The sequence below is a fragment of the Babylonia areolata genome, chromosome 2 (genome assembly GCF_041734735.1).
Source record: "Babylonia areolata isolate BAREFJ2019XMU chromosome 2, ASM4173473v1, whole genome shotgun sequence".
NCBI classification, from domain to species: Eukaryota; Metazoa; Mollusca; class Gastropoda; order Neogastropoda; family Buccinidae; genus Babylonia; species Babylonia areolata.
In genome coordinates, this window is record NC_134877.1 from 2,550,031 (window position 1) to 2,565,030 (window position 15,000).

Sequence of the window (15,000 nt, forward strand, 5' to 3'; positions counted from 1 at the left end):
TCTGTCTTGTCCTGCCCTGTCCCATCCTGTCTTGCCTTGTCCTGCTCTACCCCACCCTGCCCTGTCCTGTCCTGTCCTGTCCTATCCCCGGGGAGTGGAATGGAATCCTGGTCACATATCTCCCAGTTAATCCTGACAGATAGGGTGAGGGAGGGGTGAGGGGAACTGGCGGATGAGGTGGGGGATGGAGAGACAAGTGCTAGATGACAGAGCTTCGAGGTGTCGGGGGGATGACAGGGGTAGAGAGTTCAGGTCCTTCATCCTGGTAGATGGCTACTTCGGAATGTGTGTGTGTGTGTGTGTGTGTGTGTGTGTGGTGTCTGGTGTCATATTTAATTAGGAAACAGGAGGGCGAGGTGGGAGTTGGTAGTGAGGTGGTGAGGGGAGGGGGGGGGGGGGGTGGGGGTCCGGTGTTGGCGGAGGAAAGGAGAGGGGCAGTGGCTTTGTTAGAGAAAAGGAAAAAAAAAATTGATGATGGTCAGGAGATGTGGGTTTTTTTTTATGGACATCTGGAAGTTAGGTGATATTGTTCTTGATGTTGATCAGTATCAGTATCAGTATCAGAAACTCAAGGAGGCGTCACTGCGTCCGGACAACTCCATATACGCTTCACCACATCCACCAAGCAGATGCCTGACCAGAAGGGGACGTAACCTAACGCACTTAGTCAGGCCTTGAGGTGGAAAAAATGTAAATGAATTGAAAAATATGAAAAAAACAACAAAAAACAAACAAGCAAACAAGCAAACCAAACCAAACCAAACCAAAAACAGACGTATCAACAAGAGCAGCACAGAAACTTGAACCAGGGACGGATGACGGGTTGTACACTGAAGTCTTAGGGGGTCCATCTCTGTCGGTACATAGAGTAGCTGCCCCGAGGTAACGCACATGGTGTTGATACGTTGAGGTATCGTTTTCTTTTCTATGTTTTTTTGATCAACTGTTTTGTGGTCTTTTCTATGTTTTCTTCTTTGTTTTTTGATTCGCTGTTTGTGGTCTTTTCTATGTTTTCTTCTTGTTCTTTGTTTTTTGATCCACTGTTTTGTGGTCTTTTCTATGTTTTCTTCTTGTTCTTTGTTTTTTGATCAACTGTTTTGTGGTCTTTTCTATGTTTTCTTCTTGTTCTTTGTTTTTTGATCCACTGTTTTGTGGTCTTTTCTATGTTTTCTTCTTTGTTTTTTGATTCGCTGTTTGTGGTCTTTTCTATGTTTTCTTCTTGTTCTTTGTTTTTTGATCAACTGTTTTGTGGTCTTTTCTGTTTTCTTCTTTGTTTTTTGATCAACTGTTTTGTGGTCTTTTCTATGTTTTCTTCTTTGTTCTTTGTTTTTTGATCAACTGTTTTGTGGTCTTTTCTATGTTTTCTTCTTGTTCTTTCTTGTGTGTTTTTCTTCTTTTTTCCTGCTCATTTTCACATTGTTCCTTTTTTGTCTGTCTTTCTCTAGCGTGTATGGATGCGTCCGCACGCTCTAACGTCTCCTTGAAACTGAGCTGGACTTTTCTTTTGTCGTTTCTCTCTCTCTCTCTCTCTCTCTCTCTCTCTCTCTCTCTCTCTACCTCTGTCTATCTGTCTGTCTATCTGTCTTAACCATTTTGCTATCTTCCTCCACTTTACACGTACGTGAGAATAAGCTGTACCTTTGGCGATTGGACACGTTTTGTATGTTGTATCCTGTTTCCAGTACAACGAATCATCTTTATTTGTATCATTCACTCATGCACATTCACATCCTTGCTTTCGTCCCCCCCCCCTCCATCCCCCTCGCCCCCCCCCCCCCCCCCCCCCCCCCCCCCCCCCGCCCCTCTTCTCGTAGTATCCGATGGGACTGCTTATAAAGGACTGAGACAGAGACAGAGACTGATGGAAGACGGACGTACAGCGCACATCAATTATTCATCACAGTGACATCAAAGTGGACATCAGCTGGCACGATTTCGGTTCTTTTTATGTGGCAGGGACTGAGCTGGTGCCGTCTTCAAGGCCGACAGTACCATGCCTAATACATCACTATGGTGTGTGTGTGTGTGTGTGTGTGTGTGTGTGTGTGTGTGTGTGTGTGAGAATAGAGAGGGAGCTAGTAGCAGAAGTATGGACATGCTGTAATTAACAGACAGTGACAAGCACAAGAAAGAAAAAAGCAAGTGTAAGGAACACCCACACGATGTTTTTGTTGTGATATTTAATCGATAAACAAAACACCAAACTACGTTAAGCACAACAAAATAAAACCAAACCAAACCAAACCCGTTGGAAATCAGATCCGAACGCTCAGTGGACAGACATCTCCACCAGAACTAACGTTTCGTGCTCAGGTTCTGTGGAAAGAATAACCAAAGAAAAAAGTTCCAGTTCAGTGTGTTTCAAGGAGATCTTAAAGCGTGCGGATTGACCCATATAAACACAAGACACGCACACGCGCGCGCGCGCGCGCACACACACGCACACACACAAATAACACACACAAATAACACACACACGCGCGCGCGCGCATGCACACACACACACATGCACACATACACGCACACACAAACACACACGCACACACGCACACACGCACACACGCACACACACACACACACACACACACACACACACACACACACACACACACACACACACATACACACACACACATAATCATACACACACACACACACACACGCACACGCACACGCATAAACATACACACACACACACACACAAGCACACGCACGCGCACGCGCACACGCACACGCACACGCACATACACACACGCACACACACACACACACACTGTTTTTGCGGAAGAGGGGGGGGGGGTACGGTGGGAGGGAAAGCATGGGAGGGGGAGGGGTCAGAGTTAAAATGTCATCAACGACTTTATAAAAAAACCCAAACACATTGTTTAAAATCTTAGCCCCTTCTCTCTCTCTCTCTCTCTCTCTCTCTCTCTCTCTCTCTCTCTCTCTCCCTCTCTCTCTCTGTCTGTCTCTCTCTCTCTCTCTCTCTCTCTCTCTCTCTCTCTCTCTCTCTCTCTCTCTCCCTCTCTCTCTCTCTCTCTCAGTAGTTTATTTTGCTTTGATTATGATTTTTCCGTTCTGTTCCATTTTATTTGTTTTGCACCATGTTTGTTCTGATCTGTACTTACTGTGTCACTAGAACTTTACAGCTAATGACATTAAACATTTCAGTGTTCAGTGTTCAGTGTTCTCTCTCTCTCTCTCTCTCTCTCTCTCTCTCTCTCTCTCTCTCTCTCATTATTATTATCATTATTCATCATTTGTCATTACGTTGGACCTGCAAAACATAGAAACACAGCTCTATTATTATCATTATTATTATTATTGTTATAGTTATTATCATTATCATTATTTATTTATTTGTTTATACATTTATTCATTTATTTACCTCCATGCATCTATCTATTTGCTTGTTTATCACCCAACACTCAGCGTATCTCACAGACTGACTTCAGATTACAGTTGATTTCTTTGATTATCCCACACACAGAATCCACACACTCACATCAGAGCAACCTAAATGTCAGAAAACTCCAAACTCATGTATAATGTTAAAATATTGACTGAAATTGTCAATGAAAACCGATTATTCAGACAAAGAACTTAATATATTTGGAAGAATACTACTTTGAATAAATTTAGAGACAATGTGTTAATCGAAAACTGACATGTTACATTAAAAAAAAAATAAGAAAAAGGATTACAGTTGAGCCAACAGCAAAGTGAGAGCTGTATTATCAATGGTTTCTCTATCGCAATGGGAAATCATTTACAGCTTGGTCTTTTGTGAAGGACTCTCAAACTAGGAAGCGAAATTGCACTGGCTCTTAGTGCTACAGCCTTGGGGGCTAGTTGGCCTTTGGGAAACATCCCCAACGCCGACTGTCCCAAAACCCTATTGGTCGAGAGAGTGGGGATGTAACTTGGGTAAGACACTCTCCCACTATAATCAAATTCTAGCCCAGATAGTCGGGACAGCAGTTACCTCCTCTGCTGTTCTGATGGTCATTTCATATAAATATTTGTTCGTTAATTTACTTTTTAAAATCATTCACCTGATCACTTTCCGGGGTTGAGTGGCGGGGGGGTATTAAACACTGGGGGAGGTGTCATCAATATGCTGCCACCGCTTCCAGGACCTCCACTGCCTGCACTGCCTGCACTGCCCCCACTGCCACCTGCAAGGAAAGAACTGATTCCGTGCTTGTCTTCTTCTTCCTAATATTTTTTTTTAACTCTTTCCATACGAACGGCGAAAGAGACGACGTTAACAGCGTTTCACCCCAATTACCATCATCAAAATATTGCAAGCGGAAGGCTCTTATACTGAAGACGTGAATGTTGACAAAGAATACCACAATTCTGACGACGGAAGCTAAAGGTTGGGTCATTCAGACACCCACTGGACATCCGAGGGGTCTGTGTAGAGGAGAAGAGAGGACTGGCCGTACTGAGTGAGTTAAGTTTCAGTTTCAGTTTCAGTTTCTCATGGCGGCGTCACTGCGTTCAGGTAAATCCATATACGCTACATCACATTTGCAAGGCAGACGCCTGACCAACATCATATCCCAATGTTCCCAGTCAGGTGTTGAGTGCATGAATATTATTATTTATATCTGTGATCCTTTCTGACTGCATTTCCTTTAATAGAATGTTTCCAGAGGACAACACTTACATTGCCATAGGCTCTGTTTCTCTGCGCCAAGTCCGTGCTGGACACGGGACTTCGGTTTAATGCTTCATCCGAATGACTTCCGAGACATGGAAGAGGGCAACAGCAGATTTGGAAAACAGGCTCCCTCACAAATAGTCTATTGCAAATTGTTCTTTTTTCTGCCTCCTCAGTGCACCCTTCTTTCTTTTGCCACAAAGTCTACATCTTTCTATTTTTGTTTTTAATCTTTTTAATTTTTTTTTCCCCGCAGTCTGTGACGGTCTGTGTTCGAATCCCGCTCTGGCCCTTTCTCCCAAGTTTGACAGGAAAATCAAAGTGAGCGTCTAGTCATTCGGATGAGACGATAAACCGAGGTCCCATGTGCAGCACGCACTTGGCGCACTGACAAAGAACCCATGGCAACAAAAGTGTTGTCCTTAGGCAATATTCTGTAAAAGAAATCCACTCTGATAGGTGAACAAAATTGTGTTCGCATGCACTCAAGGCCTGATGAAGCGCGTTGGGTTACGCTGCTGGTCAGGCAGGTGTCTGCCTATCAGATGTGGTGTAGCGTATATGGATTTGTCCGAACGCAGTGACACTTCCTGGAGAAAACTGGAACTGTGATGTTCTATGTGTACCGCTTTGCTTTGTTGACTGGATTGTGGCACTGTAAACCGTGGGGTGGGCACCAGCCGTCTATTGTGCAGTGTTAGTTGTCTGTATGGCCTTTTGATGTATTCTTCGTGTCGATTGAAGTATGTTGCGTCCTTTAACGATGGTGGTTGTTGTTGTTGTTGTTGTGGTTGTGGTTGTGGTGGTTGTGGTGGTGGTTGTTGTTGTTGTGGTTGTGGTTGTGGTGGTTGTGGTGGTGGTTGTTGTTGTGGTTGTGGTTGTGTTGGTTGTTGTTGTGGTTGTGGTTGTGGTTGTGGTTGTGGTTGTGGTGGTTGTTGTGGTTGTGGTTGTGGTTGTGGTGGTTGTGGTGGTGGTTGTGGTGGTGGTTGTGGTTGTTGGTTGTTGGTTGTTGGTTGTTGGTTGTTGGTTGTTGTTGTTGTTGTTGTTGTTGTTGTTGTTTTCTTCCTTTTCAATCTGTGGTTGGTAAATTAAGCGGAAGGGCTGACATCCTGAGCACAGCCTGAAGGAACTTAATGGCTAGGATATGTCATGAGCTGAGTTTTTGCTCTTTTTGGGGGTGGGTGGGGGTGGGGGGGTGTCTTCAGATGCGACAGTGTTTTTGAGTTTATCAATTAACGCCGTTTATTGATCTATTTTCTGTTCAGTCGGGCCAGTCGTAATATGGCTTTGTTCGGTCGGGCTCGGCTAAATCGTGTACAGGCAACTAAGTCAAATGTCAAATCTCAGTATTTCAAACCATTCCCATACAAATGACATTTTCAGCATCCATGCCACATCTTTCACGTGACAGTGGACATATGTAAATTATATATATATATTTTTCTTCTTCTTCTTCTTCTTAGTAGTAGTAGTAGTGGTAGTAGCAGTAGTAGTCTATAAGCTTACACGTGAGCAAAGGGCAAATTGGGAGTTGTGTGATTAGTGGTTTCACCACTGCAATGTGAACTATATACGGCTTGGGTCTTTTGTGATGGACTAGGATTCTCTAACCAAGAGGAATGGACTGCACTGGGGCAAGTCAGCCTTTGGAAACCATCCATACGCCGACTTAACCCCTTAACCCCTCTTGACCGGGAGAGTAACTTGGGCAAGACACTCTCCACTATAATCAAATTCCTGTCCAGATAGTCGGGACAAGAGATGCCTCCATTATTGTTCTGATGGTCATAGTTGGACTATCATACATACATACATACATACATTATTACCACACCTTCCGTAGTACAGGGGACTGTCGTAAATTATTGTTATGATGACGTTGATGATGATGATGATGACCATGATGATGACGACGACGACGATGATGATGATGACGATGATGATGATTATCGTTAATAATAATAATCATCATAACAGTGTGTGTGTGTGTGTGTGTGTGCGTGCGTGCGTGCGTGCGTGCGTGTGTGTGTGTGTGTATTAATAATAATAATAATAATAATAATAATAATAATAATAATATCATTAACATTAACATCATCATTAATATTATTCTCATCCTCCACATCTTCCTACTCGTCATCACCATCACCGTCATCACCATCACCGTCATCACCACCATCACCGTCACCACCATCACCATCACCGTCACCGTCATCACCACCATCACCGTCATCACCATCACCGTCATCACCACCATCACCATCACCGTCATCACCATCACCGTCATCACCATCACCGTCATCACCATCACCGTCATCACCATCACCGTCATCACCATCACCGTCATCACCATCACCGTCACCACCATCACCGTCATCACCACCATCACCATCACCGTCATCACCATCACCGTCATCACCGTCATCGTCATCACCGTCACCGTCATCACCGTCACCGTCATCACCATCACCGTCATCACCACCATCACCATCACCGTCATCACCATCATCGTCATCACCATCATTGTCATCACCATCACCGTCATCACCATCACCGTCATCACCATCACCGTCATCACCATCACCGTCATCATCATCACCATCATCGTCATCACCATCATCACCATCACCATCACCATCACCGTCATCACCATCACCATCACCGTCATCACCATCATCACCATCACCGTCACCGTCATCACCATCACCGTCATCACCATCATCGTCATCACCATCACCGTCATCACCATCACCGTCATCACCATCACCGTCATCACCAATCACCGTCATCACCATGATGCAGGCCCCTACCACATCTCCCGCAGTACTGGGGACAGTTGTCGTCCACCCATAGAGTGTAGGTGGGGCTGTTACACATGTCCTTCTGGTACTGGCTGCAGTTCGGGCGACTGTCCAGGCAGGGTTTGGCCGTGGTGGCTGCTCCTGTCACCACCACCATCATCATCGTCACACACACACACACAGGTAATATAATACGACCATGAAACGAAAGTACGTAGCCTGCACACACACACACACACCAGTGTTAACAAACATAGAAGTAGACAACATTATGTATGGTGCATAACAGCTGGCGCTAATGAAGGCTTGGAACAATATCTATAAAGATGATGATGATGATGATGATGATGATGATGATGCTAACTCTAACAGAAGTGATGCTGATGCTGTTACTACTATATTCATTTATTCATTCATTTAGTATTTTTTTTTATCTGAACTAATCCCAAACTGGTGCTTACTTGTTTTAATGGTTGTAGCGTTGCTCTGAGTGTGTGTGTGTGTGTGCGTGTGCGTGTGCGTGTGTTAGTTTCCTGTGTGTAGACCTTAACTCTCTCCATACGAACGGCGAAAGAGACGACGTTAACAGCGTTTCACCCCAGTTACCATCATCAAAAAATTGCAAGCGGAAGGCTCTTATACTGAAGAGGTGAATGTTGACAAAGAATACCACAATTCTGACGACGGAAGCTAAAGGTTGGGTCATTCAGACACCCACTGGACATCCGAGGGGTCTGTGTAGAGGAGAAGAGAGGACTGGCCGTACTGAGTGAGTTAATCATACACTCACCTTGGCAAAAGCCACAGTAGTTCATGCAGTTCTGCTTGGCCCAGGGCAGGTAGTCCCCGGTGCAGGAGGACTTTCCGTAGAGGCGACAGTCCACCTTGTCCACGCACTCTGAGGGGGCGGGGAATAGGGAACACAGCCATGCGGAGAGAGAGAAAGAAAGAAAGAACACCATGAAGTAAAGAATAAAGAAAGAAAGAAAGAAGTAAATAATGGAAGCAAGAAGGAATGAAGGAAGGAAGGAAGCAAGAAAGAAAGAAAGAAGTAAATAATGGAAGCAAGAAAGGAGGAGGGAAGGAAGGAAGAAAGGAAGAAAGAAGTAAATAATGGAAGCAAGAAAGAAGGAAGGAAGGAAGGAAGAAAGAAAGAAGTAAATAATGGAAGCAAGAAAGGAGGGAAGGAAGGAAGAAAGGAAGAAAGAAGTAAATAATGGAAGCAAGAAGGAAGGAAGAAATAAAGAAAGAAAGAAAGAAGTAAATAATGGAAGCAAAAAAGAAGGAAGGAAGGAAGAAAGAAAGAAAGAAAGAAAGAAAGAAGTAAATAATGGAAGCAAGAAGGAAGGAAGAAAGAAAGAAAGAAAGAAAGAAAGAAAGAAGTAAATAATGGAAGCAAAAAAGAAGGAAGAAAGAAAGAAAGAAAGAAAGAAGTAAATAATGGAAGCAAGAAAGAAAGAAAGAAAGAAAGAAAGAAAGAACAAAAAGACGTAGTTCAATCACAGATTGTAATCATTATGGACACACACTCTCTCCCCCTCCCCAACCCCCCCCCTCCAAACACGCACACACGCACACACACACACACACACACACACACACACACACACACCCGCGCGCGCGCACGCACGCACACGCATACGCACACTCACTCACTCACTCACTATCTCACTCACTCACATCTGCGCACATAAGGACTTATTGCAATCATAGACTATATAATTATTATAGACACACTCTTGCACACCTATCTTAACCCACACACAACCACCACCACCACCCACGCCCACTAATCCACTCATTCACTCACTCACTTGCTTACTAACTCACTCACTCACACGTACGCACACGAATGTGTAGATCGATTGGTTGAGTGAGCGAGTGATTCATTGATTGATTGGTTGATTAGCTGACTGGTTGACTAGTGCATTCATCCATTCATTGATCTGCCCAGTGATGTTTTCAGCTCTCAACAAACCTCACTCACGTTAAGGGATCTATCGATGAGTGAGTGAGTGAGTGAGTGAATAAGAGCGTAATGATTCATTGACTTAACTCTCTCCATACGAACGGCGAAAGAGATGACGTTAACAGCGTTTCACCCCAGTTACCATCATCAAAATATTGCAAGTGGAAGGCTCTTATACTGAAGAGGTGAATGTTGACAAAGAATATCACAGTTCTGACGACGGAAGCTAAAGGTTGGGTCATTCAGACGCCCACTGGACATCCGAGGGGTCTGTGTAGAGGAGAAGAGAGGACTGGCCGTACTGAGTGAGTTAATGGTTGATTGAGTGAGTGAGTGACTAATCTGTTGATCCATTTGATCTTCACCTCTCAGCAAACCTTACTCAGGGAATCATTGATGAGTGAGTGAGTGAGTGAGTGAGTGACTGACTGACTGAGTGACTCATCGGTTGGTTGGTTGACTGACTGTTTGAGTGAGTGACTAATCCATTCATCTATTCATTGATCTGTCCACTGTTGTTTTCACATCTGAAAAAAAAACCCCACAACAACAACTTTACTCACGTTCAGGGATTTATCGATGAGTGAGTGGGTGAGTGAGTGAGTGAGTGAGTGATTCATCGATTGCTTAGTTGATTAACATTTCATCTGTCCACTGGTGTCTTCACTTCTTAGAAACCTTTACTCACGTTCAGGGATTTATTGATGAGTGAGTGAGTGATTCATTGATTGGTTGTTTGACTGATTGAGTGATTCACTAATCCATTCATCCATTTATTGATTTGCCCACTGCTGTCTTCACATCTAAAAAAAAACAAAAAAACAAAAACAACTTTACTCACATTCAGGGATTTATTGATGAGTGACTAAAAACCTTTACTCACATTCAGGGATTTATTGATGAGTGACTCTAAGTGATTGACCGAGTGAATGGGTGATTCATTGATTGGTTGGTTGACTGACTGACTGACTGAGTGACTGACTTATCCATCCATCCATCCATTCACAGGTCTGACCATGTGGCCTTCTCCTCTTAGCGAGCTCTACTCACGTTCAGGGGGGATGGTGGTGGTCAGGGCATCCAGCTGGTTCAGCACCGCCTCTGGAAATGTGAACACGTGGATAAACAAATAAACGAACACACAGACAGATGAATATGCGAACCAATAAATGAATAGATACTGAAAAAAAGATAGGGAGAGGCAGACAGACAGACATAGATAGATAGATATAGATAGATAGATAGATAGATAGATAGATAGATAGATAGATAGATAGATAGATAGATAGATAGATAGATAAAACAAAATCAGTAGATAAACAGACATACACACAGACTGACAGACAGACGGATATAAAACAAAATTAGTAGACAGAGAAACAGACATACACACAGACTGACAGACAGACATGACAATAGACTGACAGACAGAGTCAAGTCAATAAATGAATTTATAAATAAATTCGAATGAGTACGACTTATTTTACCGGGTGCACTTGTCATATCCACCCAAGTCTAATTCACCCCAGTCCATTTCAGCCAAATTCTTCACGTTCCATTTCATCACAGTCTATTTGACCCCATTCTATTTCACCAGATAATTTCACCCCGTCACATTTCACCCTATTTTCATTTCACCCAGACCTTTACTCCCTGTTCCCTTTTCGCAGACCAATTCAGCCCATTTCCCCTCTGACCATTTCAGCCCATTTCCCCTCTGACCATTTCAGCCCAGTTTCTCTCAGACCATTTCAGCCCATTTCCCCTCTGACCATTTCAGCCCATTTCCCCTCTGACCATTTCAGCCCAGTTTCTCTCAGACCATTTCAGCCCATTTCCCCTCTGACCATTTCAGCCCATTTCCCCTCTGACCATTTCAGCCCATTTCCCCTCTGACCATTTCAGCCCATTTCCCCTCTGACCATTTCAGCCCATTTCCCCTCTGACCATTTCAGCCCATTTCCCTTCTGACCATTTCAGCCCATTTCCCCTCTGACCATTTCAGCCCATTTCCCCTCTGACCATTTCAGCCCATTTCCCCTCTGACCATTTCAGCCCATTTCCCCTCTGACCATTTCAGCCCATTTCCCTTCTGACCATTTCAGCCCAGTTTCTCTCAGACCAGTTCAGCCCATTTCCCTTCTGACCATTTCAGCCCAGTTTCTCTCAGACCATTTCAGCTCAGTTTCTCTCAGACCATTTCAGCCCATTTCCCCTCTGACCATTTCAGCCCATTTCCCCTCTGACCATTTCAGCTCAGTTTCTCTCAGACCATTTCAGCCCATTTCCCCTCAGACCATTTCAGCCCATTTCCCCTCTGACCATTTCAGCCCAGTTTCTCTCAGACCATTTCAGCCCATTTCCAATCTGACCATTTCAGCCCATTTCCCAATTTCTCTCAACAGGCTGTGGAACAACAAAGGCATCAGGCTCAGCACCAAGATGAAAACCCACAGAGCTGTTGTGCTGACCACCTTGTTGTTCTGCTGTGAAACATGGACGACGTATCGCCGTCACATTCAACAACTTGAGCAGTTTCACCAGAGATGCCTACGAAAGATCCTCGGCATAAAGTGGCAAGACAGGGTCTCCAACTTCCAGGTCCTAGAAAGGAGCGGCCTGCCCAGCATCGAAAGTCTGCTGATCCAGTGCCAGCTACGCTGGACAGGACACCTTCGCATGGCAGACATCAGGATCCCGAAGATGCTTTTGTATGGCCAGCTGAAGGAAGGCCACCGTGAACTTGGAAGACCCTGCAAGCGCTTCAAGGACACCTTGAAGACAAACCTCAAAGCCTGTGACATAGACATCGCTTCCTAGGAAACTGATGCCCTTGACCGCTGTCGCTGGAGGATGCTGTGCTCTAGTGGCATAAAGACGTTTGAAAATAAGAGAATGCTGGCCATTAAGGAGAAGCGTGAGCGAAGGAAGCAGGGCTCAACTACTGGAGACGTTTTCCCTTGCAACACCTGTGGGAAGTGCTGCGCATCCAGAATCGGCCTCTTCTCCCATGTGAGGACACACATTGACAGATAAGCCTGCCTGCCTACTCATCCGTCGGACCGACGGGAGACTCCATCACTATTCAACTGTGTGTATATTCATTAATTCATTCGTTCTTCAATTTATTTATTTATTTATTTATTTATCCATTTATCCATTAATTCGTCAATTAATCAATCAATCAACCACACAAATCATTCATCCATTCATTCATCCATCTATCCATCTGTTCATTCATTCACTCATCCAACTGCAGGTCCTCACGGGAGCAGAATCGGCAGGTCCGGCGGCAGTTGGCCTCAGCCCAGGACCTGTAGTCCGAGTTGGTGCAGGAGTCCTTCTGGTAGCTGGCACAGTTGTCGATGGCATCCACACAGGGGGCCTCCGTTGTGGAGGGACCTGACAACAGGTGGTCATACTGTTGGTCCTGGGGGTGTGAGGGGTGGTGGTGGTAGTGGTGGTAGTGGTGGTGTTGGTGGTGGCCATCATCGTCTTTCTTAGCGTTCTTGTTGTGATGGTGGTAGTGGTGGTGTTGTGGTGTTGGTGTTTAACACTATCGTCTTTCTTACCGTTGTTGTTGGTGTTGTCGTTGTCGTTGTGGTGGTGTTTGTGGTGGTGGTGGTGTTTAGAATTGTCGTCTTTATTATTGTTGTGTTGTTCTGTTGCTGTTTTTGTTGTCTTTGTTGTTGTCGTCGTTGTTGTCGCTGTCGTGGTGTTGTTGTGGTGTTGGTGTTTACCATCGTCGTCTTTCTTAGCGTCGTTGTTGCTGTCGTTGTTGTCACTGTTGTGGTGGTGTTGGTGTTTAACATCATCGTCTTTCTTAACGTTGTTGTTGCCGTTGTTGTGGTGGTGTTGGTGTTTACCATCATCGTCTTTCTTAACGTTGTTGTTGCCGTTGTTGTGGTGGTGTTGGTGTTTAACATCATCGTCTTTCTTAACGTTGTTGTTGCCGTTGTTGTGGTGGTGTTGGTGTTTAACATCATCGTCTTTCTTAGCGTCGTTGTTGCCGTTGTTGTGGTGGTGTTGGTGTTTAACATCATCGTCTTTCTTAACGTTGTTGTTGCCGTTGTTGTGGTGGTGTTGGTGTTTAACATCATCGTCTTTCTTAACGTTGTTGTTGCTGTCGTTGTTGTGGTGGTGTTGGTGTTTAACATCATCGTCTTTCTTAACGTTGTTGTTGCCGTTGTTGTGGTGCTGTTGGTGTTTAACATCATCGTCTTTCTTAACGTTGTTGTTGTCGTGGTTGTCGTAGTGGTGTTTGTGGTGATGGTGGCTTTGGCATTGTCGTCCTTCTTATCGTTGTTGTTGTTGGTGCTGTTGCAGTTGTTGTTGTTGATTATGATGAGGATGTTGTTGTGGCGGTGGTGGTGGTTGTTACTGTCGTTGTTGTTGTTGGTGCTGTTGCAGTTGTTGTGGTTGATTATGATGAGGATGTTGTTGTGGCGGTGGTGGTGGTTGTTACTGTCGTTGTTGTTGGTGGTGCTGTTGCAGTTGTTGTTGTTGATTATGATGAGGATGTTGTTGTGGCGGTGGTGGTGGTTGTTACTGTCGTTGTTGTTGTTATCGTTGTCGTTGTGGCGTTTGGTATCATCGCCTTTTTACCATCGTATTAGTTGTTGTCGTTAATGTTGTCGTCGTTTTCGCGGTGGTGCTTTTGCAATGGTGGTGGTGATGGTCTTTGGAAATATCGTCTTTCTTAACGTTGTTGTTGTTGTCGCCGTTGTTTTAAATGTTGTTTTTGTTGCTGTCGTTTTTGTTCTTTTTGTTGTTGTTGTTGCTGTCAATGTGGCGGTGGTGGTTTGTTTATGTTGTTTTTCGGTTAATCAGGTCTTGGATGTTGTTGTTGGTAGTTGTGCTGGTTGTGGTGGCAGTGAATCTGAGAAACGTACACCAAGGACCTCGCCCAATGCCGTCATGAGGCCACGAACCCTGATCACTAATGTGCACTTTGATTATGCCGTATTGTGTACACTGTTCTTGAGTACCTGGGTATAATTATGTTCGTAATCTGCATGAACTTCCATATGTGGAGTGATGGCCTAGAGGTAACGCGTCCGCCTAGGAAGCGAGAGAATGTGAGCGCGCTGGTTCGAATCACAGCTCAGCCGCCGATATTTTCTCCCCCTCCACTAGACCATGAGTGGTAGTCTGGGCGCTAGTCATTCGGATGAGACGATAAACCGAGGTCCCGCGTGCAGCATGCACTTAGTGCACGTAAAAGAACCCACGGCAACAAAAGGGTTGTTCCTGGAAAAATCCACTTCGATAGGAAAAACAAACAAAACTGCACGCAGGAGAAAAAAAAGAAGAAAAAAAGGGGGTGGCGCTGTAGTGTAGCGACGCGCTTTCCCTGGGGAGAGCAGCCTGAATTTTACACAGAGAAATCTGTTGTGATAAAAAGAAATACAAATACAAATACAAAATACGTTTCATCAACAGGTACCTCCATGTGTGCGTAGCCAATGTGTGTGCGCGTTTGTGTTTTACAACACCACAGAAGTGGACAGGATCAAGCATGGTGTGTTGTGTGACGTTACCTGTGCAGAACTTGCAGGTAA

The 15,000-nt window shown here is 44.6% G+C and overlaps 1 protein-coding gene across 1 annotated transcript in view; it reads right to left on the bottom strand.

Annotated features, from left to right (window-relative positions):
- Positions 1 to 2,197: 2,197 nt before the first annotated feature.
- Positions 2,198 to 15,000, bottom strand: part of LOC143278634 (uncharacterized) — a 17,946-nt gene continuing 5,143 nt past the window's right edge. The window contains exons 2-8 of the mRNA XM_076583291.1: positions 14,980 to 15,000; positions 12,707 to 12,841; positions 10,490 to 10,540; positions 8,261 to 8,368; positions 7,480 to 7,611; positions 4,056 to 4,178; positions 2,198 to 2,316 (exon numbers count right to left, since the gene is read on the bottom strand). The exon at positions 14,980 to 15,000 is cut by the window's right edge and continues 90 nt beyond it. Of these exons, the coding sequence (XP_076439406.1) occupies positions 4,060 to 4,178; positions 7,480 to 7,611; positions 8,261 to 8,368; positions 10,490 to 10,540; positions 12,707 to 12,841; positions 14,980 to 15,000 (566 nt within the window). The 3' untranslated portion in view covers positions 2,198 to 2,316; positions 4,056 to 4,059. The remainder of the gene's footprint in view (positions 2,317 to 4,055; positions 4,179 to 7,479; positions 7,612 to 8,260; positions 8,369 to 10,489; positions 10,541 to 12,706; positions 12,842 to 14,979) is intronic.